The sequence below is a fragment of the Podarcis raffonei genome, chromosome 11 (genome assembly GCF_027172205.1).
Source record: "Podarcis raffonei isolate rPodRaf1 chromosome 11, rPodRaf1.pri, whole genome shotgun sequence".
Lineage (NCBI taxonomy): Eukaryota > Metazoa > Chordata > Lepidosauria > Squamata > Lacertidae > Podarcis > Podarcis raffonei.
This window is the reverse complement of record NC_070612.1, coordinates 53,377,124-53,405,110: the sequence shown is the minus strand read 5'-3', so window position 1 is coordinate 53,405,110 and position 27,987 is coordinate 53,377,124. Positions and strand designations below refer to the sequence as shown.

General features: G+C 42.2%; 1 protein-coding gene across 2 annotated transcripts; it reads left to right on the top strand.

The window, feature by feature from the left end:
• Positions 1–604: 604 nt before the first annotated feature.
• SECISBP2 (SECIS binding protein 2) lies at positions 605–27,940 on the top strand. 2 transcript variants are annotated; one of them, XM_053407769.1, is made up of 18 exons: positions 605–731; positions 4,034–4,179; positions 6,408–6,669; positions 7,973–8,078; positions 8,669–8,904; positions 10,083–10,146; positions 10,707–10,852; positions 12,256–12,390; positions 16,364–16,465; positions 17,288–17,428; positions 17,575–17,704; positions 19,948–20,117; positions 20,837–20,978; positions 22,635–22,794; positions 23,972–24,192; positions 24,388–24,542; positions 25,460–25,661; positions 27,816–27,940. In XM_053407769.1, the coding sequence occupies exons 1-18, from the start codon at positions 702–704 to the stop codon at positions 27,878–27,880; spliced, it is 2,613 nt and encodes an 870-aa protein (XP_053263744.1). In that variant the 5' UTR covers positions 605–701; the 3' UTR covers positions 27,881–27,940. The 2 variants fall into 2 exon arrangements, with proteins under 2 accessions (XP_053263744.1, XP_053263745.1); XM_053407770.1 differs by lacking the exon at positions 4,034–4,179 and having other exon boundaries at positions 607–731.
• The last annotated feature ends 47 nt before the right edge of the window (positions 27,941–27,987 follow it).

Here is a 27,987-nt window from a genome sequence, read left to right as displayed (position 1 = left end):
TGATTAAATTATGAGACAAACATTAGAAAATATTTGACACACAAAGAAGTTATTTGCATTGCTTTTTATTGATTTTTTTTGGTGCAATTGTAAACACAGATGCAACCTCAACTGCACAAAGTATGACTAAAAACATTCAAAATACTGGATAATGAGACATAAAGTTCTGCATATACATGAAACCCACTTCCTAGTTGAATCTGGTAAGTTATGATGCACGGGTTTCCTACTGCAGCTGTTTTGTTTTTCCAACTATTTTCTTCATTGGAGGAATCAAGGTAATGGGTCGATAATATTGATAAGGTGTATTGATACAACCCAGATTATACCATGTGCTGAAAGCACTTCCCTTCCTTGCTCTCCGTTATTCGTTTATAAACAATAAAACCATGCCAAGCAGCGTGGAAAAACTGGCTGCATTATTACGAAGACAGCAGCCTATCATCCGCATTTGGAGACGCTAAACAGGCACGACGCTTTCGGTCGAGCTACGCCGGCCTTTCCCTTTTGCCCCTGGTGTCATGGCGACGGAACACGCGAGCCGGGGCGTGGCTGCTGATTGGCCGCGGCCTCTCGGGTTTAACCCTCGCGTCGCGCACCCGTCGCGTCTTTTGTGCGCGCCGCCGGGCCGGTGGTAGAAGGGCAGGGTGGAAGCCGCCGTTGGTGGGGCGTTGACCTTTTGTCGCCCCCCCACCCGCGCCATGTCTTCAGAGAGGGAAGCGGGCAGCGAGGTAAGGCGGGGAAGCGGCGGCGGCGAGGCCGGGTCTGTGGAGAACGGAAGGCGAAAGAGCGGGTCCCTCCAGCCTCCCCGCGCGCCGCGGCTTGTTGTTATGTAAACGGCGGCCGGAGAGGTCCTGGAAGGGGAAAGGCAAAGGCGCTCTCCGTTCTGGTGGCTCCGCTGAACCTGCTCTCGCTTAACGTGTGTGGCTATGGCTCAGGTCCTGGCAGGAGGCCTGAACAAACAAACAAAAAAAGGGGGGAGGAGATGCCCTTTTAAAAAAAAAAAATCCCCATCACCCCGAAAGAAGTCTGTTTCTCTCTGCAGAAAGGAAAATGAGGGACAGCAACACTAGAGCGTCCAAAACAAGCCTCCCTTCCCAAGTGGTGCTCAGGAAATAATAATAATATATTTGATATAGCATGTCTTCTGCTGTTGTCATCGGGAGAAGGCACTGCAAACTTTTTCCTCTCTTTTTTTTTGGCGTAGAAGAAGTGCAATGTTGAGTATATTTGTCAGATTTTTAAAAAAGGACTGCCCCCCCCCCGGGGGTTTTAGCCTTGTCTCTCTTCTGCTTGCCACCACCATTCTCTTTTCAGGGCACCACTGCTTTGTTTTTAGTGGTTGTGCAATAGGGAAATGAGCACCTGTTGAATTTTTTTTGCCAAACACACAAAATGCAAGTTTCACCTCCTGAACTGTTGTTGTCTTTGCAGGCAAGACCTCTAACAGGGGAGGGGAATGGCAGCAGCTTGTTTTAAGAATACTGGCTGCGTCGTGTGTCCTGGTCATCAACTTATTATTATTATTTTATTTTATTTTTATTTTATTTCTATACCAACCTTCTTCTGAAGAACACAATATAAACTATTGTAGCACTTTGTGCACATAAAATACATATACAAAAACATCACCTTTCTTGATACAGTTACAGAAACCCAACATTACTGTTTGGCCAAATAGATTTGAACCAAACCAACTTGGTCAAGACTTTGTCGGTCATAAGGCTCTGGTTTGGGAAGCAGCTTTTGCTTCCTTCAGAAATGGCCTCTTTCCCAGAAATAAAATTCCAGAGGTATGACAGTTTGGGGTGCTAGTGCTTTCCTTTCAGTGCAGATATAGTTTACAGACATCGAAAGAGGATAAATGCTGTGGAGCAGAAAAATGGTAGCAAGAGAAGCACCTCCCACAGCTGCTCTTTTCACTCCTCTACACCACCCTAGGCTTTGCAAACTAAGCAAAAATAGTTGGTTACTATTATTTGTTTGCATGTAATGTGTAATTTTGTCCAAATGCTTACTGCTTTATTGTAGCATGGCCTAAGTTTTTAGAAGCAATTACCCATTTTGATAACTAGGATTTTGTTACGAATTTTGTGTCAGATTATGCCTAGTAGCTTCAAGGATTACACATTATTTTTGCTTTGCTAGAGATGAATGTTCCCATGGAGAGAAGTAGTAAAATCTTGTTTTTCACATGGAATTTGATAGGTTGTACATACACTCCAGCTCTTGTCCATGTGTGCTTTGCAGAATAGCTTCAAATATTTTCCTTTTCTGAATGCAGTTAATCAAAGTTTTTCACTCAGACTGGAGTAGAAGTGTCCTGTTTTTACCTATTTAAATGATACGATAGAAACAAAAAAATGAGCAATTTGCAGTTTTGCTTTGAAATCAATCGTGAAAGCTTAATCTTGACTAATTTAGTTTCACTTTGCTGAGGAACAGTTGGGTTGGGGCCATTCCATATCTCTGTCCGTAGTAAGGAAGGCGAGTAGTAGAACACTTATATTGCATGCAGAAAATCCCTGATTCAATAGCTGTTATTTCCAGGTAAGGCTCGGAACTATTTTTGCCTGAAGCAGCTGCATCCTGGCAGTGTGTAGACAATATTGAGCTGGATGGACCAATAATCTTGACTCTGTATGAAGTAGCTTTCCATATTTTAGCCATTATATAAACCTAAACTATGTACAATTAAAACCATAGCATTACCCTAATGGTAATAGTGGGAAACCTGTGGCTGCCAGAGGTTGTCGGACTTTAGAATCCAGCAGCCCCAACCACTATGCCCAGTGTTTGGGGATGATGCCAGTTGGAGTCTAGCAACATTGGGAAGCCACAAGTTCACCCTATATATGGGTGGTATATATATTTTGTGTGGTGGGCAGGTGCTGCTTTACAAAGCTTTTAAAATCTGTGATTCTAACATATTTTTTGGCTGTAGAATCTGAACACTCGTTCCTGATGTAATAATACAAATAGGTCAGGCAAATATAATAAGGTGTCCAGTAAACTCGGCATTTGTGCAACAATATGTACACAGTTTCTATTTCTCTCCTATTATATTAGGGTATGTTTGCCAAAATTCTGGTCAACCATCTTTTTAATGAGCTGCAGAACACAACTATTCATATTATGGACGAAACCTTTAGGCTTGTTTTCAACTAAGTCCTACTCAAAGTAGACCCATTGAAATTCAAGAGCCCAAGTTAGTAATGGCCATTGGCTTCAGTGGGCCCACACTTGAGTAGGTCTACCATTTAATACTACCCTTAGTGTCCAGTTGTCCATCTGTTTCAAATGCAAGTACAACCACCAGAGGGTGTTCAGTCAACAGACTTTTGACTGTCAGCTGAATGCTTTGTTTTCTCTTAGATTCTTGTAGGGCCAGTGCAGATGTGATGCTAGTTGGTCATTAATTAGGGTGATGGTGTTGGGAGTGGGAAGCAGGTGCTTCTTCTTCTTTTTCATACTTCTCTGTGCTTCCCTTTTCCCAACTTTAGCATTATTTCACACCAAGAAGCTGAACCTGGGTAAAGGCATGTGTGTGTCTAAGAGAGAAATTCTTGCATGAGAGGGGAGAAGTTGGGGCCAGGAGGGTGCACATGAGCCTGAAGCCTGCTTCTAGTCTCCTAATCATTCTTAATAGCTAAACCAGCATTGCATCTGTATTGCCTGCCTATAGTGTATTTTCTGCTGCTGTCATCAATGGAGATTAGTTTCCACCCCTCTTATAAATGCAAAGTTGAGATGTTGCATGTGCTGCAGCCAGATACTCTCAGAGTTTTTACATTAAAAAGTAAAATGAAACTTCTGTTCTTGAAGCAGCAGTTTGCTTAAGCACTAAAATTCTTGGTGCGTTTTTCAGTGTTCTTTTACAGATTTAATTTTTTCCTACTCGTTTTGGTTGAGCAGAAGAACGAGGCACCAGCTTTTCCTTCTTGTGTGACAGTTTGGTTCACATAGATGGGGCTTTTCACTTATTTTGGTTAATCTCCAAGTGCATGTAGCCAAAACCCATTTTGTTTCTCAGGGCATCAAGTTATCAGCAGAGGTCAAACCGTTTGTCCCCAAATATGCGGCAGTAACAGTGGCATGGTCAGAACCCTCAGAAGCATGTGTCTTTCCTACATACTATGGTACATGCTACCCATATGTTCAAGAGCCACCAGTGGATAAGTATGTACCCTTCTATGTCTCATTTCTTGGGGGACTGTTAACATACCTAAGTCTTTAATTTAGATGCCTTAGCTGTTTGGCAAGTTAAGTGCATTTTGGTCATTAATTGGGTAAGCTCATTCAATGTTTTAGGCCACAACATTGAACCCACCTCTCACGGGACACATTTCAAAGATGATGGTGACTTTGGGCTTTTGATCCCTAAACATTTGTTTTATTACATGTGGAATTACTGTAACTGGTATTTTGCTCTCAAAGCCATCTCTCTTTGCTGCTTTGTGGGAAGGTGGTACCTGCACAGTTTTAAACTGTCCTTTTTGTTTTGGGTATACATATTGGGGGTTTGTTCTGGCAACATTTTTCAGTAATCTAAAATCCGCATATTAGCAATCATATATTTAAATAACTATAACTGAGCAGCAATTGCTCAGTTTTTTTTCTCCTGTAAGAAAGAATAATTTTATGTCTAATGCAGGCTTCCTCAACCTCGGCCCTCCAGATGTTTTGAGACTACAATTCCCATCATCCCTGACCACTGGTCCTTCTAGCTAGGGATCATGGGAGTTGTAGTCCAAAAACATCTGGAGGGCTGAGGTTGAGGAAGCCTGGTCGAATGGCTACTAAGGATGTGTAGGGGGTTGACTTATTTGAACAAATTAAATCAATTGCAGTACTTTCCCCAAGAACAGACCCCAAAACACAGTGTATTGGGTAGTAATAATACCATGTTCTTTGGTGGGGTGTAGAATCATGTTACCTTATAAATGGGGTTATTTGTCTGTGTGATAGAAGTCCCAGCCCCTAAGGCTTGCATACCTGGGAGGTGTATCATAAGTTCTACAGTAGTTATATGGCTACCATGCTTTTCTATGACATTTACCTAAAGCAAGCTCTAAAGGCTCAGAATGCAGTGTGCTCTTTTGCAATATGGTGCTCTAAATTGTGTGTGATTAAGATATAGCTTCAAGTACCTGGGATGGTGGGGGCGCTAATTGACTTTCATTGGAAGCAATGGAACTTCTTGGGGATTTCTAAAAAAAAAATTCCATTAAAAAAATATAGTCTACCATTTAATCACCATAGGCAAAAACATGCTCTTTTAAAAGTTAATTATTGTGAAACGGGAACAGTTCCCCGACCCACCCCAGGACATATTTTTGAAGGGCACTGGAGACTTCTTGGGAGAAGGAGAATCTGCAAAAAAAATTCTTTCTAGCTCTTCTGTAATTAGTTGGCTCCTGCCAACCTAGCAGTTCGAAAGCACGCCGTGCAAGTAGATAAATAGGTACCGCTCCGGCGGGAAGGTAAACGGCGTTTCCGCGCGCTGCTCTGGTTCGCCAGAAGCGGCTTAGTCATGCTGGCCACATGACCCGGAAGCTGTATGCCAGCTCCCTTGGCCAGTAAAGCGAGATGAGCGCTGCAACCCCAGAGTCGGTCACGACCGGACCTAACGGTCAGGGGTCCCTTTACTTTTTTACTGGCACAACATCACTAAGATCAGCAATAGGATATCACCTTTTGAATATAATGTACACCTTTTCATTATATTATTGCTTGCAGCTTAGGGAAGACATTCCATACCCTAAATTTGATGCGTGTCCCTCTGATTTTAACAGATCAGCCTTACACCACATATTTTGAACACTACCATTTTATGTTTACTGTTTCTCAAAGGGTTGCTTGGGCTGCAATCCAAACGCCTGGTTGGCTGTGACTGGAGTAGCACCAGTCAGCGCAGAAAGTGGGAAAGAAAATATTGCCACTTCCCTGTACCAGCTCCCAGGCTGGCACAGTGAAGAAACCTGGAGCACGCCTATTGCCATAATGTGATGGGCAGCAGGGCTGGCCCCCGGAACCACTCTCCTCACCCTCCCCACCCTCATTTTGTGGGTTTCTGCTGATCGCTGCCAGCTTCTACCCAGCTCTCGGGTGATTGCCTGAAGTTCCTTGATGGCAGGACTTCCTTTCCCTACCTCCAGGGGTGGTGGGGAAGCTGTCAGAGCTGAGCAGAGGGAGATTTTCACCCCCTCCAAGGCAGATTTGGGGTTCCTGTGTTAGTAAAATAAATGGGTTATTATGCTTATGGCTTAAATAGAATTTGTTTTGTAATCATATGATAAATTCTGTTATAGCCTAAGCATTCGTTTTCATTATATTTTTCCTTGCAAACCTTGTCATGTTTGTCATGTGTCCCACTAAAAACATAATAATATGTTTATTTAATTTAGACAACAGACACATACTCAAGATGCGCCCTGGGATACTGCCACCTCTCATTCTCAATATCGATCTCAGAGCCTTATGGGATGTGGTTCGCTTGGGGAGTATACCAGTTCTCCTTATTCAGTTAATGCTGCACCAAATGTATATGCAGTTACCAACTTTCAGTGTCCGAACAACAGCCCTAAGCTTTACAGCTCTTCGAAACAGGACAGAGACTCTGCCAAACAGACTCCTCATATCCGAAAAGAGGCTGCAGCTTTTTGCCAGGTAAGTAAAGACAGCCTAGTAGATAACACCTTTCTGTCTTGCTACAGCTTGTATTGAAGGGACAGGATACCCAAATCCTGTCTGTGAAATCACCCCAGGCTTCAATAATCACCCCAGGCCTCAAGCAGGCTTCTTTAGCGCTCCATTTTCAAAGAGGTGGAGTACCCCCCCCCAGCATTTCCCCACCCCCACACATTGGGTCTTTCAGCTTTCATTGGTCCCTGCCAGTGGCTGTGGCTACTAGGGATCTGTGCGGGACCTTCAGTGACTGCACTGATCATAACTAGCTTCTGATTCTCTTTGTATGGGGAGTGAGTGGGTTGACTCTACCAAACAGCGGCCGCGGTCTCTACAGGATAGATATACCGGCTAATATTATAGAGCTGAAACAAATTGTTAGCTGTTAAAATTCAGTGAAACATTCCTAGCTCAGGTTTGTGTGCAACATGAGCAGCTCTGCAGATTCTAGTGGAACAGTCTGCTTGGGCACAAATGAAACCTTATCCAAGGCAGGGAGCAGCCTGCCCACCTTGCATTAGTCTAGCAAATACCCTGCCGCAGAAACAGAGCCCTGTTGAAGTAGCAGGCCTGAGTTTTCCCTCTGCTACTCAACAGTTTGTGAGAAACATGAGCTTTATAAAATGCTCAGCAGCTGAAGCAAGAATTGGCTGTCATAATCAGCCAACGTTCCTAGTGTGCGTTTTGGAGAAAACTGCACTGGAAAGTGGACCAACAGATGGATTGGGAATGGCTTTTTTAGGGGTTTCTGAAAGATATACGTAAGCTAGGACCACATGCCTAGAGGAACTAGACAAAGTTAGCTGAAACCCTGAATTTATCAGGAAATTCAATATTGGATAATAGCTAAGAGAAGGTCCAGCAATGCTTCCTTGGATGTTTAATGCATCTCTAGTGACAACTTTAACATTATTTGTATCTGGACTTTGAAAAGTGCAAAAAACAAATTGTACAGATAAAAAAATATTCCTTTTGCATTTGCTCTTGAGCAACAGATACCATTATGTACTATTTTTTAGTGTTTGTGTACTGAAATTCTGCTCTGATATAATTTGGAATATAGATCTAGTTAGAGGTAGGTAGCGGTGTTGGTATGTCATTTAAATTTTTTTTAAAAAAATCCTTCCAGTAGCACCTTAGAGACCAACTAAGTTTGTTATTGGTATGAGCTTTGTGCGTGCTAACTGGAAGGATTTTTTTTATTTTGTTTGGAATATAGATATAGACATGAAAAATTAAGCCCCTTTTAAAAAAGATTGAAAGGTGGTGTTATTATTTTGTACAGAGGCGATCGAAAGACCATGAATCCAAATGGGAGAGTAAGAGATCTGATGGATCCACAGAGAGTTCACCTTACACAGCTCTGCATGGAAGAAATCCTATTAAATCAGGTACTACGATAACAATTGCAGTATTTTGCACATTGGTGTGAGTAGAAGTTCTGCAATTGTAGAAAAAGCCAGTGTATGATTTAGAGCAGTGATGGCGAACCTTTTAGAGACCGAGTGCCCAAACTGCAACCCAAAACCCACTTATTTATCGCAAAGTGCCAACATGGCAATTTAACCTGAATACTGAGGTTTTGGGATGCGGGTGGCGCTGTGGGTTAAACCACAGAGCCTAGAACTTGCCTCTCTCGGGAGGCCAAATTCAGACCGAAAGTGGCATATTTCTGAAACTTGTACTGGATTAAAGTGCAAGACTTTTGCTAGTTTTGTAGCTCTCCCCCCCCCCCCGCTGGGTGTATCATTTTTACCCAGTTTGTTTTTATTGATCAGCACTTATGTGGTTAAGATGTTAACTTCATTATTTTATGCTTGTGCATAAATGTTAGCTGTATGAATGAGATAGTAAATAAATATTTTTTTTTGCTAAAAAGCATTGTGTGATGTGTAATGATTACTAAAAGCAACAAACTACTTACATATCGTGGAGAAATGCGTTACTTTGCATATAAACTCTTTATTATTATTATTATTAGACAGGCCCATTAAAGCAGCAAATGGGAAGTTCAAGCAAATTCCAGCTGCTGAGTGTCTTCCGGAACCTGCATTTGAAATTACCCTCTCAGATTTTCCAAAATTGCAAGGCTTGGGAAGTAGTGATCTGTTGGATATAAAAAAATGTGCATGGGGGCCATTGGGCTCGGCTGAAGGAGATAAGCTGCCTCCGAAACCTCCAGGAAAACCAGCCGTTTCAGCTCTGATAACCAAAGAGGTTAGCTATTTCATAGGCTTAGATGCTGAATGATAATGTGTTAATATGAAGCTACTTGCCTGAACAATGTATGCATGGTTAAAAATTGTGGGAAATATGCAAGAGTAAACAGACACATTTTCTTTTCAGTATTATCACATCCTGTTACATGTTAGACTAGCTTTAGAACTGAATTCTTCACCAGTCAGTCAGATTTTCCTAAAGGCTATTTGTCCTATTAGTTTTGTAAGTCCTTGTTCTCCTTTTCTTAAAAAGGCAATCCTATATCATTCTGAAGATCATTTCTCCCCTGTAGCATTAACAGATAATCTTCCGAAAGGTCATCAAGAATATTATTGTTTTGGTGACTTTTATACCCAAGGAAGGAACAATAGAACAAGAAATCATTTTGGGCTACCGAGAGAGGTAGGCAAGGTTAGACCTCCTAGGGCATAAAGGTACTTCATTTTCTTTCTTTTTTTTAATCTTTAGATTTTGTACCTGTTTCTAGAATAATTCCTGCAAGTGGTGACTCATGGTGCTATTTCTCCCTGCAGTAATTTCTGTAGTTCCCTCATGGTGAGATCAGTACATCTTGTGCATGAATCCAGTGTGGTTTATATTCCCTCTGCCAGGAGGCACTTAGCAAATGTTAAAAATCATCCTTGCCGAGTACATGTTGTTTGGGAAGCCCAGAACCTATTGATCAAGCATGAATTCTAGTGTGTATAAGTGCAAGATGATGGCCATGGGACTCAGCCCCTTGTAAAACAAAAGTTCAGCAACATATGGATAAAGCCAGGCTACGTCTTTCCTTCAAGGCAATTTTTATTGACTTGGTGAAATATAATAACCAATAAACAAATAAGGTAGTTCCAATTCTCTCCACTCCCACCCCCCCCATATTTTATTTGAATTTCTTTTCTGAAGATGAACTATGTCACAATTTTAAAGATGAGTTTCATCTTTGGTAAATTACTTGAAGAAAACAAAGGTTTTTGCACCTCCACTGGAAGAACTTTTTATATCTTTTATTGATACTTGTAAGTTTAGGAGCCAAGGTAAAGAATTCAATTGTGAGCTCAGTTCCAGGAAGTTGAATACAAGTTTTGATCTTTTGACTGCTGCATGGATTAGATAAAGAGACAGAGCAGATTGCTGCCTTGCTTTTGTGCTAAAGACTGCAATATTCACTTTAGGGAGAAACAACTCTGAAAAAGCATTTCCCAGCAAGACCGTTAAGTTCTTCATCTGATCCTGGAGGTAAGGGCTTTCTGTAGTAATAAATATTTCTTTACTGTTGATATAGCATTCTGTTCACTTAAGGTCTAAAGTCCAAACTTCAGCCTAAGCATGCTTTGAAAGGGTAGAGAAAAGGTATTGGCATGTATCCAGCTAAGTTCTAAGAAGATCCACCATGGGTGTCGGTCAAACCCATGAATTTCAGTGGGTCTACTATGAGTAGGACTTAGTTGGCAACAACCCTGTTATTCTGGCTGAAGAAAATCCTTTGGAGGTTAGAGAGTGTCTGGGCTGTTTTGAAGTAATTGTTTAAACATTTGTTTGAAGCGTGTCGTACAAATCTTGCCCGAAGTAATTTTTTTTTTAGATTTCAACACATAATACATCAAAGCAAAAGGGCCAATATTTTATCATTCAAATAGCTACATTTGAAAGATCAATATAGAATGTTGCTGTTTATTGTATATCTCTCAAAATTGCACCTTTTGTAATGGAAAAAAACCCTGTGAACATTTGGCACAGCCCCACTAAAGATTTGTCTTTGTCTCATTCAGTGAATAGTTTGTTCTGTCTAACATCAGTTTCTCAGGTGTCCCCTTGGCCTGCTGTGTCTTGGGCCACGGTGCTGTCGCAAGCTCCCAAGAGAGTTGTTTCAACTCCAGCTACAGTTCCTGCCGGTAATAATTCTGGCAGTAAAGGAAAAGATGATGTTCCCAAAGATCGTAAGGTAGGATGATGGTTTTTCCAAACCACTGTTCTGTTACTGTCTTTAGGAATAGCAGCTAACCAGAGTCCCAGACTCAACTCCCTAATGGATATATTTGAAAAAATAATATATTGAGAGAAAATGGTCTTATGGGACAGAAAGAACAAACATCAATTCTCCCTTTCTCTTTTAAACCCTTAATTCGCTGTAGCACCCTTCATGTCCATTGGACTTCACTCTTTCTCTTGAGTCAGTCACTTCTTAGAGGCTAAAGTTTCTTATATATGTACCTGCGTTTCTCTTTTTCCCATTGCACTGTGCCTAGCCACTTTCCTGATCATTTCCAAAGGACTTCTACTTTGTATCTCAGTTCATGATCTTGCTCTGTGCTCTTCTTCTGTTCTAGATTGTCTTCCAGCCTTTTAGTTAAAATCTCTTGCTCCAACTGTTCTTCCTTTTTAGCTTCTATTTTAAACTTTTCACATTCCTCTTGCATTTACCCTTCTTACTATAATGTTTCTCCCACTTTGGGGTGGAAAACAAGCTTCTTTTGACTCTTTTTCTGCTTGTCTTATTTTTGTGTGTTTTGTTTCCTTTTGAATGTTCTTGAACATGTTATTTGATGCCTTAATTTGCTTTCTGTTTAGATAATTTTTAATCTGGATTCCATTCTTGTCGCTTCACTGAACCTGCTCTGACTCCTGTTGTTAATAATCTCTTGCTTCTCAAATCACGTGGCAGTTTTCTGTTCTTTTAGTTGATTTCTCTTCAGCTTTTCTATTACTCTTAACAATGTTAACTGAGTTGAGTTTTCGTGTGCAGTAAATATGGCATGTAAATATATATGTGTGACATATTTTTATTTACAATTTCAGTGTTCACTATACTTTATATGTTAGTTTGTGGTATGGATGGATATGAGATTTGGAAAAGCCTTTGGCTATCTGCACTAAAGTTTATTACTCCCCTCTCCAGAAAGTCTCCTGGCCCTCTGGAGGTACTTTTGATTGATTGATTGGTTGGTTGGTTGGTTGTATATCCCATTTCTTTTCCTCCAAGGAGGTCAAGATGGTGCACATGGATCTCTCCTTTTTCATTTAATCCCCACAACAACCATGTGGTGTAGTTTAGGCCAAGAGGCAGCGACTGGGCCAAGTTCACCCAGTGAGCTTCATGGCTGAGTGGAGATTTGAACAGTCTGAAACAGTAACAAAACAGACCTTAGGGAACAGAACAAAGATTTTGTGGACAGATAGAAATATTAGGGAGTGTTTTCATTTCCTATAATTCCAGATCAGAGGCTTATGAGAAAAAGATAGAGTTTGTATTCTGTCAGTTTAGTGTCTTAATTTTAGCTTTCATTGCTATGCGAGCTTGAGTGTAACTTTTCAAAATCCTGTCTTGTTTTACTCATTTTGCAACAGTCAGAAACAAGAGAGAATGCTAATGACCATGAAGCTGAAGAAATGGCAGATAAGAAGAAGAAAAAGAAGAAGAAGAAAAAGAAAGAGAAAGTTCAGAGCCAAATCACTTTAGTTCAAGAACCTCCAAGAATTGAGGTACCGAAGTTGGTTTTCTGGTTGCATCAAAAGCTTTGTGTATGTGCCATTAAGCAAACTGTGTATCAACTTGAAGTTGCAGATATTAAGGAGTACCTATGCTTGGTGCTCAGCCACAGTGTCTCTTTTTATCTATCAAATAGGACAGTGAATCATTTTGAAAGATTATCATAAAGTCTAACAAGTCCACCTTGGCTGTACTGCATTTAACAATCCATGTGGCATAATCATAGAATCATAGAGTTGGAAGAGACCACAAGGGCCATCGAGTCCAACCCCCTGCCAAGCAGGAACACCATCAGAGCACTCCTGACATATGGCTGTCAAGCCTCTGTTTAAAGACCTCCAAAGAAGGAGACTCCACCACACTCCTTGGCAGCAAATTCCACTGTTGAACAGCTCTTACTGTCAGGAAGTTCTTCCTAATGTTTAGGTGGAATCTTCTTTCTTGTAGTTTGGATCCATTGCTCCGTGTCCGCTTCTCTGGAGCAGCAGAAAACAACCTTTCTCCCTCCTCTATGTGACATCCTTTTATATATTTGAACATGGCTATCATATCACCCCTTAGCCTCCTCTTCTCCAGGCTAAACATGCCCAGCTCCCTTAGCCGTTCCTCATAAGGCATCGTTTCCAGGCCTTTGACCATTTTGGTTGCCCTCCTCTGGACACGTTCCAGTTTGTCAGTGTCCTTCTTGAACTGTGGCGCCCAGAACTGGACACAGTACTCCAGGTGAGGTCTGACCAGAGCAGAATACAGTGGCACTATTACTTCCCTTGATCTAGATGCTATACTCCTATTGATGCAGCCCAGAATTGCATTGGCTTTTTTAGCTGCCGCGTCACACTGTTGGCTCATGTCAAGTTTGTGGTCAACCAAGACTCCTAGATCCTTTTCACATGTACTGCTCTCAAGCCAGGTGTCACCCATCTTGTATTTGTGCCTCTCATTTTTTTTGCCCAAGTGCAATACTTTACATTTCTCCCTGTTAAAATTCATCTTGTTTGTTTTGGCCCAGTTCTCTAAATGCATAATGCACCTCCAGATCACATTTTTTAAAAAACCTGTGTTGCAAGTCAGGATTAGTGATGTGACCCCAAGGCTTCTCTGATGTCCCACCAACCCTTACCTACCATTGGCCATGATGGGTGGGCCTGGGGAGAGTTGGCTCCAACAACATCAGGAAAGCACCACCCCTACACTAGTAGATCTGACTTAAGAGTTGAAAGTTGCTCTTTTCCTGTCTCCTCTGCTGTTAGATTGTAAGCTTCACAGGGCAGGGATCTTTCGTCATCTTTCTGTCTGCAGTGCTGTGTATACAGTGGTACCTCGGGTTACATGCGCTTCAGGTTACAGACGCTTCAGGTTACAGACTCCGCTAACCCAGAAATAGTACCTCGGGTTAAGAACTTTGCTTCCAGATGAGAACAGAAATTGTGCTCCGGCGGCACGGCAGCAGCAGGAGGCCCCATTAGCTAAAGTGGTGCTTCAGGTTAAGAACAGTTTCAGGTTAAGTACGGACCTCCGGAATGAATTAAGTACTTAACCCGAGGTACCACGGTAGTGATAACCTTGTATAAATTACAGGCATTCATAATTGTAATCTGAGTGTCATGATACAAGGCCTCTCACAAGTCTGATAGTCTTGAATGATATACCTTAAGCATATTTTAACTTCTTTGGATCAGTACAATCCCCATCACAGACAGATAAACAAGTAAATTTGTCCACACAAGGATTTGTTTTTACAATTTGAATGTGTGAATTCAGATTTTATGGTGTGTTTTTTTCAGAAATAGTAACTTCCTCTGTGGCATTTTTGCACAAGTCAGTTAGCTTAGCAAGCTGTAGAAGCATTTCACGTAGTATCCTACAGCTGAAATGATTTGTGTTAGCACTGATCAGAAGCCCCAGCCAGAGTTTATCACATTTTCACTTCCAGTGGGATAGGGAAGTACACATTTTTAATTGTTCAGTTGACAGAATGGGACTTGAAAGTGCTTAGCATTGGCTGGGTCATGCTCGTTGTTAATAATGTAATTGTAATTAAGAGTACTCAGCATATATATTCTGCTTTGTAACATTAAAAGCATTTCACATAAATTATCATATTGCACTCCTTACCATAACCCTGTATGGTAAGATAGCATTCATATATTCATATTACTGATAGTGTAAAGGTGCTCTACCTAGTAACTGCATGGCAAAGGAGAGGTTCAGAGTTTGGGATTTCCTTATTCTTAGAGCCTGGGGATATCGGCTGCAATCCTAACTCCACTAAACGGAACTAAGCCCCACTGGCATGACAGGGACTTACTTCTGAGTAGACACGATTAGGATTGCACTATTACAGGGGTCGGCAAGGTTTACCCCGTCTGGGCCTGTTCACTTCAGCGGAGATCCCTCTATGGGTACACGGCCGCGATTTCCGGCACCTGAGCATGCTCAGATGCAATTTCCGGCATTGCAGAAGCGAGTCCCCGCACAGCGCGGCCTCAGTTTAGCGCAGCGTGCGGGGACTTGCTGAGCAGGCAGCTTGGTTCGGGCGCGGCTTGGGGGCCGGTTAAACGACCCCTGTGGGCCGGTTGTGCCCATGGACCTTACTACAGTGGTACCTCGGGTTAAGTACTTAATTCGTTCTGGAGGTCCGTTCTTAACCCGAAACTGTTCTTAACCTGAAGCACTACTTTAGCTAATGGGGCCTCCCGCTGCTGCCAAGTCACCGGCGCGCGATTTCTGTTCTCATCCTGAAGCAAAGTTCTTAACCCGAGGTACTATTTCTGGGTTAGCGGAGTCTGTAACCTGAAGCGTATGTAACCCGAGGCACCACTGTATACTACACCAGCTCCCAAATGTGGCAGGTTCTTTTTACACGTCGCAAATAATTCAGGGGTCGTATGTGGTTTTCCAGCAACTTCTCCACCCCCCCCTTTATTGATGAGAAGGGAGAAGCATATCGATATAAAATGTTTGATTTCTTTAAAAAAAAAAAAATCTAGAACAGTGGTGGCGAACCTATGGCACGCATGCCAGAAGGGGCACTCAGAGCCCTCTCTGTGGGCACATGCACCGTTGCCCCAGCAGGGCCATAGCTGGGCCCTGACCGCTTCCAGCATGGTCCCAGTGCTGGTAGGGCACCATTTTCACCCTTGGGGCCGCGCCGGGAAACTGCCACTCCGTCCAAAGCCTGCGGCACCGCTAATCAAGTCACCAACCAAGCCCATCTGCCACCGCAACTAAACCTAACAGCTGCCTCTGGGCTGGTTCTGCCTCCCTGCCATCAATGTCAGTTGTGCCCGACCCGCCTTCCTGCTCTGCTCTCGGGTGCATTTAGAGCCGTGGTGACCCTGGCAAGCGAGGGGCTGAGCAGGCGTTGACTTTAGATGCACCAGGGCCTCCCGCCAGTCTGTTGTTCCTACTCGGGAGTGAGCCGCCTTGAGTTCAGCAAGGTTAGACAAATTATCGGCATGGGTACAATAGCAAAAATCACATTAATTGTTCAAAAGCACGCCAAATGCAAACTTTTAGCCTTCAGTAACAAAATTGTTTGTATCACTGAAAGCTCTGTTATTGTTTTGTTTTTTAAGACAAAAGATGTTAATGTGCGAGTTGTTTTTTCTAAACTAAAACCTCAGTATTCAGGTTAAATTGCCGTGTTGGCACTTTGCGATAAATAAGTGGGTTTTGGGTTGCAGTTTGGGCACTGGGTGTCTAAAAGGTTCGCCATCACTGATCTAAAATATGAAGGATACACACAATGCTAGCACATCAAATAGTCCCGGGTGCCATAGCTGTCAACGTTTCTCTTTTTAAAAGGGAAATTCCCTTATTCCGAATAGGATTCCTCGCAAGAAAAGGGAAAAGTTGACAGCCATGCCGGGTGCTGAAGTGCAGAAGGCCACTTTTAATCTAAATTGTGTGTATATAGCATGGTGTAATGTTGCCTAAGTTAACACTTTATTTCCATTTCCTCAGGACGTTGAAGAATTTCCAAACCTAGCAGCTGCTACTGACAAAAAATATAGGCCCGCTCAAAAGCAGTTTTGTTCAACGCCACTTACCAAGGAGCACATTGAAGTAAGGCACCTTCAGTTACCTTGGTCTTCTAGTCAGCCTTCCCCGTTTGTTTTCCCTTATTGGGAATCCTTACTCTTCAGCCATTTCAGAACTCAGCCACTCTATCAAATTTTAGATTATGGCGTGGCAAAAAAGCCTAGTGTGACTCGCAAGGGGGCGCGGAACGTGAGGGTGGCAAAACAAGTTCCCACATTTTAATGTTGCAACCTCTTTAAATTTTGTGTGTGATGCTGCAGCTATTCTAGAGCACACTGAGATTTGAAATGTGAAGTCCTTACTGCTGTAGTGTAGTGTTTTCTGCTGTAGAACCTGGCTACTGTTGAAGTGGCGGGTCTGTGCAGCAAAGAAACTCCAAAAATCTCCCCCTTGAGATATTTATCTGAGTGTAGCTTGCGCACATCTCTTTGTTCGTTCATAGCATTTGTCTTGTTTTTGTATTTTTTTTGATGAAAAAAATTCTTTATTGAAATTCATTAATGTCATTACAGATTTAACTGCCGACATACACATACATACTATATATATATATTCTTAAATTAGTTTAACTTAGAATGTTAATTTGACCTTCTAATTCCACTTATATATCAGCTAAGCTAAAATCATATAATGGTCCATAAAATAAAATAAAACAACAACAAACTGAAGTAAAATAAATATATAGGCTTCTCATCATTTCCCGATATAGTTGACATTTGTGATTTTGAATGTACTTATAATTATTACCTTACATTTAATATACTTTCTTACAACCTAGCGTACTGATTTCCCTTTATTTCTTAATATTTTATGTACACATTTGTCTTGTATTTCTGTACTTCAAAGGGAAGAACAAGGGAATTTGGGTTTGAGTCTCTCGTTGGTTCTCCTCAAAATGAATTGGTAGCTCCCAATTCAGACACGTCATTGGCAAGAAAAGCTCACAAGCAAGTGCCGCCTACTCCAACAGAAAAAAGGAAAATGCAGGTAAAATTGTTCTTTCCACGTTAACGTTGGCTTGCTTCAAAACAAAAGTAATATTTATGAATGAATCATGTGCACATAAATTTTACTCACTAGATAAAGTGCAAGACCAAGGGGGAAGAAACGTGTTTCCCTTTCTTCTCCTGCAGCAAACGCCCAAGAGCAGTGGAAAGAAGAGTCAGGATCCTGTGCAACTTGATTTGGGAGGGATGCTGGCTGCTTTGGAACAAAAACAATATTCGGAAAAATCAAAACCGTCCAAGCCTGTGGTGCTTTCAGGTAGAAGTTTTGAGAGTGCTTTCATCGTATGATGCTTTTTCAGAGTACTTTTTTTCTTTCTTTTTTTAATGGCTATCTCCTGAGGTAGGCTAAACGTTGCAAGAATTCACTACAGTGGAAAAGTTCCGGCAGAATGAAAGAGAAGCCAGCTTTGTGAAGTAAAATAAAAAATATGAACTGCAATTTCCTGAACACACTGATGTCTAGGAGAGATTAGTGGAAGTGTAACTATTTCTCTTCTACTTTTTCTCAGGTGGTGGTTTTTATTTATGAAAATTAAGGATAGTCAGTTTCTGCAGGGTTTTTTTTTTTGTAATTCAATAGCTGGGAGAGAGTCTTATCAAAATGATTGGCTATAAATAGGTAACTGTCAGATTTTACATGCTATACTTTGAAAGCCTTAGTCTGGAGTCCAAGTCCACATTTCAAAGTAATAGCCTATCTTTTGAAGGAAGGTTCTACTCATCCGGCATCTAAGAAAGTCGAACTACAATACAAAGTACAGTGGTACCTCAGGTTAAGTACTTAATTTGTTCCAGAGGTCCGTTCTTAACCTGAAACTGTTCTTAACCTGAAGCACCATTTTAGCTAATGGGACCTCCTGCTGCCGCCGCACCGCCAGAGCACGATTTCTGTTCTCATCCTGAAGCAAAGTTCTTAACCTGAAGCACTATTTCTGGGTTAGCAGAGTCTGTAACCTGAAGCGTATGTAACCTGAAGCGTATGTAACCTGAGGTACCACTGTATACTGCAGAAGCTCCCATTGCTAATCACAGTCTGTATAATAGCACATAAAGTTATGCTGATGGAAATTCTTTACCGTTGCTTTCCAAAAGTGGTGGGGAAATAGTGCTTAAAGTGTTATGGATTTTTCACTATTCACAGAATTAGATTGCTATCAGTATAGAAATTGTCAAAAGATGGCATGCATCCATGTGGAGGATAAAACAGCTGTTAAATCAGCAAAGGGTTTGTGTAACCACTTCTAATGTACCATGCAAGTTGTCCACAATAAATCATGTCAGAATTTGTTCACAGACCTGAAGTGCACTTTGGGAAAGAATAAATGCAGCAGATGTCTCCACTGAGATAAAGTGCTAATGTTTAATGATTCCTCTAAGTGTTACGTCCATGCAATGCAACTACAAAACTGCTTTGCTTGCAATAAGTGATATCAAGGGTTGGGCTTAAGCACATTCTGGAAGGAGAGCAACCCTTGGGTGAAAGAAATTCGTAGAGAATTTAGTAGCATTTGTCCAGAAAGAATTCTAAACCAGACTGTTTACTACTGAATACTTTCAGTAACATCAAAAGCTGTGTTATACTGACTCAGACCATTGCTCTAGCTAGCTGACACTGACAGCGATTCTCCAGAGTTTCAGCAGAACTTTGCTGCCCTATTTGGGACCTTTTGCATGCAAAATAGATGATCTGCCACTGACCTTTCCCGAGTATTTGCCATATTGTACTGTATTTTCTGTTTCCGTACGCTGCTGTGGTTCACCAGAAGCAGCTTAGTCATGCTGGCCATGACCTGGAAGCTGTACGCTAGCTCCCTCGGCCAATAAAGCGAGATGAGTGCCACAACCCCAGAGTCCGTGACTGGACCTATTGGGCAGGGGTCCCTTTACCTTTACTGTATTTTTCAGATAGATAAATAAGAACTGCTTGTTTTATTTAAAGATTATAGTAGATTTAAGTATTGAGGTACAGTGGTATCTTGGGTTAAGTACTTAATTCGTTCCGGAGGTCCGTACTTAACCTGAAACTGTTCTTAACCTGAAGCACCACTTTAGCTAATGGGGCCTCCTGCTGCGCCACCAGAGCACAATTTCTGTTCTCATCCTGAAGCAAAGTTCTTAACCTGAAGCACGATTTCTGGGTTAGCGGAGTCTGTAACCTGAAGCGTATGTAACCTGAAGCATATGTAACCCGAGGTACCACTGTATTTTACACAAATGCAGCATTCACAGTACAGACCTGCTGAAATTGAAAGCCACACTGACGAAGCTAAGCACACTTTGTAATGTGCTGAATCAGGAAAGGAATGCATTCTTTATATGTATACCTGGGTGTCTGTATTGCTTGTGTGCTGAGCTGAGTGCTAAAACCGAGTTACGCTCCAATCCTAAACATATTTGTTCAGTAGAGTCCCAATTGATACTGATTGTGCTTGCTTCCGGTCAAGTATGGATTTCAGACTTGGCCATTGTCACCTGATAGCAGGTTTGCTTTTGTTTTAGTTGGTAGCGCAGTACCACTGCATTCCAAGGAACCTGTGACGGTAACAAAAAGTCAGCAATTAAACCAAGGGAAGACTCCACATAACCCGTTGGACTCAAGTGCGCCCTTGGTCAAGAAGGGAAAGCAGAGAGAAGTCCCTAAAGCGAAGAAGCCAACATCGCTCAAAAAGGTACAACAAGCAATAATCCTTTATCAATGTTTAGTGTAGCTGTTGCCTTTTAGAATTTAGCCAGACCGGTATTTCTTACTTTGGTTTGTGCCTGGCTGTAACTTTGTCTTTTTTATAAAAAATAATAATGGGGAAAAGTGTGAAGTTCTTTCAGATTGTTGCTGTGGGAAGGGACTAATTAAACTATGTAATCTTATCTAATCCCAGAGGTGGGAGGGAAGTGAGCAGATCTAATTTGGGGTTAATCCATTCCTTATAAGACTAGAACAGCCCAAAGGTGATTTGAAAGGATAGCTTGCAGTGATTATATTAATGTTTTCTACACTAGCACTCTCATGTGACCCACCTTTCAGTCTGCCAGTAGAACCGTCATGTATTGCTTATATGAACTAGAACAAAATTTAAAAAGGAGAATATTTTAAGAGTGTTCCCATCAATTTAATTTTTGAAAGAGGTCTCTCCCTAAATGGCTATAAGTGGAGATGCAGTTAGCAACTTGCCTGGTTTTATCAGTGGCGTAAAGCAATTGCCGCAGGTAAGCGAATTGAATGATAACTCAAAATTGCCACACTTTTAAAATTAAAGCAAGCCTTCTCCCACCTCCCGTGGAAACGTAAACATTAAAGGCTGTAAAGCACATACATACGTGCCAAAAAAGTGTTTCAGAAATAAAGAACTTTGTCTGGAAACTATATTGCAATGAAGTGTTTCCTTTTCAGATTATTTTGAAAGAGAGAGAGCAGCGGAAACAGCAGCACCTTTTGGAACTGACGGCGATACCAAATGAGAGTGATGCTGTCCAGCAGGGTGCAACTTCTGAGATGACTGAGAATCAGACATTTTCTGAGGACACCAAACCAGGTACCTCTTGAATCAGGGGTGCTGCTCGTTTTCATTTCTGACCAGGGGATATCTAAGCAGGGAAATGCTGCTTTTGCAAATTTCTTCAGCAAGGGTTCTTAAAAATTGGTTTTTGGGTATGAGGAATTCAAATCTGTGATTATTTTTGTGATAGGGCAACATTTAGTTTGGTAAATCTGTGATTAAAAAGTGCATAAACTGCTCTCAGAAAACCAAAGAATTTTATCTTATGAAAATGTCAGGTAATGCTATAAAAAAAATAGTTTCTCCACATAAAACATACCCTACTAAGCCTACAACATTATCTTCCAATCATAAAACGATATTAGAAAGTAATGACATCCTTTAATAATAAATTTAATCAACTAGTTTAATCAAGTATTGCTTTGATTACTTCTTGGACATCAGCTGCCAACTTACTTCTTGGCCTCTGATGTAGCCGTTAACGTTTCTCATGTGTATATAATTTAGCAAAGGTACATTATATTAATTTTACCAAAACATCTTTTGAATTCCCAAGTCATGTTACAACCTTTTAGCATCCCTCATTTTTGGAATTTGAAAGCTGAAAAATTCAACACCCCATATTGCCGGATAGCTGTTGCAATAGTGTTTTCTGAGATGCAGCTGCCACAGTAATGTAAAATAAAGGTGAAAATGAGCTGGTTGCAATACATGGTAATTCAAACGATGATTTAGTGAGACTACGTGAACTCCTGGAGAGGAGAATACACCCACTGTTCTCTTCTCCTGTCCTTTTTACTGCTGTACTGAGCCTAGGTTTGGCTTAGCATGTTGTCTGAACCTCAGATTCATGGCAAAGCTTTCCCACTAACTACAAACTGTAACCAAGACCAAACCTGGGATTGTTCTCTACCCTTTTTATTCCTTAAACCTCCAAAAGATTAACTGAGTATTCTTCTTTGGGACTGGGATTGAATTTCCTCCTGAACAAATGCCTTTTCAGAAGAAGTGGAAGTTTGAAATGGAAAGGTCTGCCAAGTCACAGCCTGACACCTCTTCCTTTGTTTTGCCTTGTCCAGTTTATTTGCTGCAACATCCTATGGGAGATTTTGCCTGCCATTGGCAGAAATAGCTGTCAAGAGAGTTCTCTGCGCAATTGGCTTCAATCCCGTTATTTCATGTATTGCTCTACATTGTGTGATGATTTGCTTGTATGTTTTTAATATGCATTTTTAAGCCCTGTGGTCAAAACAGTGCATGCGACCCTATTTATCATTGGAGTAGCTCTCTAGTAGTATTGAATAATTTGTGTAGTTATTAGAATTTTTTACTGCTAAAACTGACATTCTGCCTACTTTAAACTGCAAATCATAAATATGGAAGGCATGTCATGCTCTTTTGTGGTCTAGCTGTTCTTTCCCCCTAAATCTAAAAGTTGCTTAAACTGTGAATGGATATCTGTAAAAACAGCCAAACTGTCCTAGGCCAGGGCCTTGTCTGTCTTTTTTGCAGTTATCCCTTCATATATGTTCAGGGCTTCTTTTTCTTTTTTTTAAGCACATTTATTTCATGCCATTTTCATCTTGACCCTGGGCTGAAACTGAAACAAGCTCCTAAGGTTTCTAATAGTGATCTGAAGTTCCTCTTCAACAAAAATAATCCCTTTTGTATTTGACTTTCCTTTGTATTCAGAAAGCGCAGATGAAGCCCCTACAGACCCTGCAATTGCAGCCCAAGATAGTTCAGACGTGTCACTGGAATGTACAGCGTTGAGTGGATCCACGAATAATTCCCCTGTCCCAACACAGCAGAATTCCAACCTTCCCAAAATCCACAGCCGAAGGTTTAGAGAGTAAGTATTCCGGTGTTGGTCATGCCAATCCTGTCCATGCATTTTTGTTGTTGAGCTTAGTGGGGTGCCTCTCAGTTTGAATGTGATATTCTAATGCAGGGGCCGGCAAACTTTTCCAGCAGGGGGCCGGTCCACTGTCCCTCAGACCTTGTGGGGGGCCGGACTATATTTTGGGGAAAAGAATTATGCAAGAGCACCATGATCCCTGGTGGCTACTTACCTGTGTCTTGTGAGCAGCAGGGGCTGGCTGTGGTGGAGGGACGATGAGCGGCGTGCGAAAGGGCTCCGGAGAGGGGCTGCTTAAAATGGCGGCAGCTTGAGCGCAGCTGCTGCTGGCACCAACAGAGCCCAGCCCCCTTCCTCCTCTAGGCAGGGCAGGGAGAAGCCAGGAGGAGGGAGGGAGGAGGTGCCACCGTGTGAGGTAGACTAAGGGAGAGGGAAAGAACACACGCACTGGTGATCCACACGGCAATTCCAGGACCGTCTGCGGGCCAGATCCAGAAGGCAGTTGGGCCTAATCTGGGCCCCGGGCCTTAGTTTGCTGACCCATGTCCTAATGTGTTTACATGAAGGTTTTTGACCCTTAGTCACACATGGATTTCTCAACCTAATATCAAACTGTTGATATTTTAACGCCTCCCTTTGACAGAATCTCCTGATCTGATGTTTTGAGAAAGGAGGGAGCAGAAACTGCTCTTCTACTCTTCCACTCCTGACTGACTGTCTGACTCTGTGTGTGGAGAGAGACTTCTCTATGTAGTGACTAGATGGCTGAGTGGGAGCTGTAACATTCATGCAAGCCAGTAGTTCTTTAGTTTGTAGTAGCTATTAGAAATAAATGGAGTTATGCTTCACAGCTAGCTTCCGCGTTATTTATACTCTGCATGAGTCTGGTACTCACAATGCACAGTTGTGGGTCCAGTGCACTGAGACCTGCCTTCCAGGATTGGAAGGTCTCTGAAAGTGCTCCAGTCGCCTAGCCCAGTTGGGGCAGAACCAGTTATTGAGCCCAGTCGCTGACATCGGTTGAAAGGCGTACTGACACAAACATGCTAATTACTTCTGGATATAGTTTGCTAATTTTGTGTGTGTGTGTCTTTGGATAGAGTGGATGAGAAAGAAAGGAACGTGGGGAGAAGCAGACACTTGGTTCTGAAACAATTGGTTCTTTCTTTAGTTACTGCACCCAAGTTCTCAGCAAAGAGGTTGACAGCTGCGTAACAGATCTCTTGAAAGAGTTGGTGCGCTTCCAAGACCGCCTTTATCAGAAAGACCCAGTCAAGGCCAAGACGAAGCGCCGGCTTGTTATGGGGCTCAGAGAAGTGCTGAAACACTTGAAGCTGAAGAAGTTGAAATGTGTCATCATTTCCCCCAACTGTGAAAGAATCCAGTCAAAGGGTGAGCCTTTCTATTAAAAGTATCACGAACTGAAGCAAATGCAGATCAGATTTCCGGTGGAGGGGTGTAGCTGAAGAACAAGCAATGCTGGTTTTCTCTTAAGATGTATCTGGGTGAATGAAGCCCTTTTGCCAGCAATGCTAATGAAATGGACCAGTTCTGATGCTTTTAATCCTCTTATTTGTTTTACCCCAGGTGGGTTGGATGAGACTCTGCACCTCATCATTGACTCCGCTTGTGAACAGAACATCCCATTTGTGTTTGCTCTCAATCGCAAAGCTCTCGGGCGTTGCGTGAACAAAGCCGTGCCAGTCAGCGTGGTGGGGATTTTCAGTTACGATGGCGCTCAGGTGAGTTGTGCAAAAGCTGCCGTTGTGCCCTGTTCTGCATTATGCATTTCAGTTTCAATGCAGTGGTACCTTGGTTCTCAAACTTAATCCATTCTGGAAGTCCATTCCAAAACCAAGGCACGCTTTCCCATAGAAAGTAATGCAAAACAGATTAATCTGTTCCAGACTTTTAAAAACAACCCCTAAAACAGCAATTTAACATGAATTTTATTATCTATCGAGACCATTGATCCATAAAATGAAAGCAATCAACAGTGTACTGCAGTCACACAATCAATCAGTAGCTGAACACACAGTCACAAAAACAAAACAAAAAGAGCCACAAAAACAAAAATGCAAAATAAATAGCAAAAACAGACAGCGTAACACTCAAAACAGAAGTGTGGCACTCAAAACGGAGCACGTTCGGCTTCCGAAAAATGTTCGCAAACTGGAACACTTACTTCCGGGTTTGCAGTGTTTGGGTTCCAAGTTGTTTGAGTACCAAGGCGTTTGAGAACCAAGGTACCACTGCAGAAGCTTTTAAAGTCTTTGGCAGCTAATGCTGAAATGTTTAAAAATATTAACCACCCTTAATTGTCTGGGAGCACAGTGTCCTTAAATCACCTTAGCCTTGTTGAGGTGTTCTATTTACTTTCATGCTAGTGCCCTTCCCATCACCCTCCGCAAGTTTGAGCGCAGTTACCTGAACAAATAGAGCTTAGGGGGAAATTGACAAATAAATCCTCAACAACATTCTGCTGCTGGGACCACTGAACAACAATTTTGGAATCTTTGATCTTTTCCTCTTTAAACATTCGTGTGAAATAAAATTGTGGAGCACGTTATCTTCTTGGGTTTGTGGAGAAAATGCTGAAAGCTTGGCGAAGCGCTAACCCAAAATCCGATCTTAGTTTCTCGCTGCCTTTATACCCTAGGACTATTTTCACAAAATGGTGGAGCTGACAATGGAAGCGAGGCTGGCCTATAAGGAAATGATTGCGGCATTGCAGAAAGAGTCAGCTGAAGAAGAGAAGGAAAGTGACTCTGCAAACTTGAAAACCCTTTGCAGAGAGCCCAGTCCACTAGATGCTGGTGAAGTGCCCCTTCCAGAGTCTGACGAGGATGTCCCAAATTACAGTGAGTTGTGTGCGCGCGTGATTTAATGTGGGCAGTCTTCTCTCTGGTGTTAATCGGCCATCTTTACTGTTTGGAGCAGGGGTCAGCAACCTTTTTCAGCCATAGGCCGGTCCACCGTCCCTCAGACCATGTGGTGAGCCGGACTACCCTGTTTCCCCGAAAATAAGACAGTGCCTTATATTAATTTTTGCTCCCAGAGATGCGCTAGGTCTTATTTTCAGGGGATGTCTTATTTTTCCATGAAGAAGAATACGGTACACATTTATTGTCTAATTGTGAGTCAGCCAGACTCTGTCAGGGCAGAGCGAGCAGCAGGCACTGCCTGAACAGACCTCGCACTGCCTGAACAGCTCCGGCTGCGCTGCGGCCAGTCAATGAGCAGTGCGGCGGCATCCGCTGCTACGGTCCAGAGGAGTCAGAAGCCTTACAGTAACTTCAGGGGCCTTATATTTGGTGGAGGCCTTATTATCGGGAAGGTCTTCTTTTCGGGGGATGCTTTATATTACAGCGAGAGGGAAAACTGGAAGTAGGTCCTATTTTCGGGGGATGTCTTACTTTCGGGGAAAGAAGGTATATTTTTTTTTGGGGGGGGGGAATGAACGAATTCCTATTCCCCACAAATAACCCAGAGATGCATTTTCAATAAAAGGACACATTCTACTCATGTAAAAACACGCTGATTCCCAGACCATCTGCGGGCCGAAGAGAGAAGGCGATTGGGCCACATCCGGCCCCTCGGCCTTAGATTGCTGACCCCTGGTTTTGGAACATGAATGGTCTGACACAACTCTTTAATTTCTGGTCTTTCTTGATTTGTCAGATATGCTGGTGCTAACTTTGCTCGCTTCAAAAGAAAGGAACAATCTCACATCCATGTGTGTTGCCTTTTGTGCTGCCGAGTTCAGTGACTTTGGCCACATAAATATGAGTGACTCTCTTCTGGCTATGAAATTGCTGTAGCAAGGCCTCTTGGGGTGGGTGACCAGCACAGTGTGCAGGGAGCTCTATGATACCCGTACACAAAGGAGTGTGTGTGAGAGGGAAATAGAAAAATGGTGTTGGCCTGTCTGGGGAAACCAAACCTGACAAGCAAAACAAGTGTTGCTTTGTCCACCTCAGTTGTTGTATTGAAGGCTGGCATTATAGTAAACACTCTCAGGCCTGCCAACCTTCTTGCCCATCCATCATCTTTGGGTACCAAACTCAATCAACATTGTAGGATCCCCCTGCAGAAATCTACCTCAGTTCCAAGCTACCTCCAGCTGAGAATGTGATTTCTTTGCACCTGCTGTCAGTGATTCTTCGGGTTTACAGTCTCTTCCCTTTTTCTTCATACGGGTCGAAATATTTTTATTTTATCGTTTTGCTGCATTTGACCAATCACGGGAAATATTGATGCGATGGCAACCACCATGTTTATTTTGCGGGTGCCAAACATCACTTTGTGAGAGCATCGCACTTCCTCTACAACAGGATAAATCCTTCACTGATCTTTCCGGAGTTCTGGGGCTCAGAGCACTGAGCCACTGAGCTACCGTGTGATTGTTTTCAGATGGAGGCCTGCCAGTCTGACTGTTGCTTGTCTGTGTCTCGGAGAGAGAGTGAAAGCGAGCTGTTCCTTTCTCTTGTGTCATGGAACATATGGGTCTGTTCATCTCGCTTTGCTGCCCTCTACGGCTTCCATTCTTAGCTGCATGCTCTTTTCTAATTTCAGCTGATAAACTTTGCTTCAAACGATAGATTCGACTGGGCATTATAAAAGTTTGTCTGACAGAGCTCTCTAGCTTATTCTAGAATGTAACTAAAAGCAATACAAAATAGATAACTGACAGCTGACAACAAATTAAGCAAAGCTCTTATCGCATGGAGCCTCTGTCCTTCCCCTTCTTTAAACTTGGCCCAGTTCCGCTGCCTAGATTATCTTGTTTCCTGCGTAAGGAGGCTAATCCTTGAGTCCTTGAATTATCAAGCCTTTGGGGATCTCAGTGCCTGATAAAGCAATTCGAAGGTTTAAAGTGTGTATGAAAGCATTTCCAAATGCAGTTTTCTCAAGGCTCTGGTGCAAGCAAAGCATTGCATTCCCATAGCTGTCCTTGCATTTGTTAGTCTGAAAAAAAATGTAACGCTAACCTTCATACATTTTTTTCCCCCTAGTTAAAATCTGGAAGCGGAAGCTTGAAGAGGAGTATAACCCATACACACTGGAGCTGGAAAAATAGTCAACTTCTGAAATGTTGACCTTGGGTTTTGAAGAACCTCAGTAAATCAAGACTACCTTATTTGGCCTTATTTGACTTTTTTTTTAATTCAAAAAAATTAAGTGTAT

Coding starts and splice junctions, on each gene's coding strand:
- SECISBP2 (XM_053407769.1), top strand. CDS start 702: ATGTCTTCAGAGAGGGAAGCGGGCAGCGAG. Junction 17,705..19,947: donor CAAGCCTGTGGTGCTTTCAG/GTAGAAGTTTTG, acceptor CTTTTGTTTTAG/TTGGTAGCGCAGTACCACTG. Junction 24,543..25,459: donor TCAGTTACGATGGCGCTCAG/GTGAGTTGTGCA, acceptor TTTATACCCTAG/GACTATTTTCACAAAATGGT.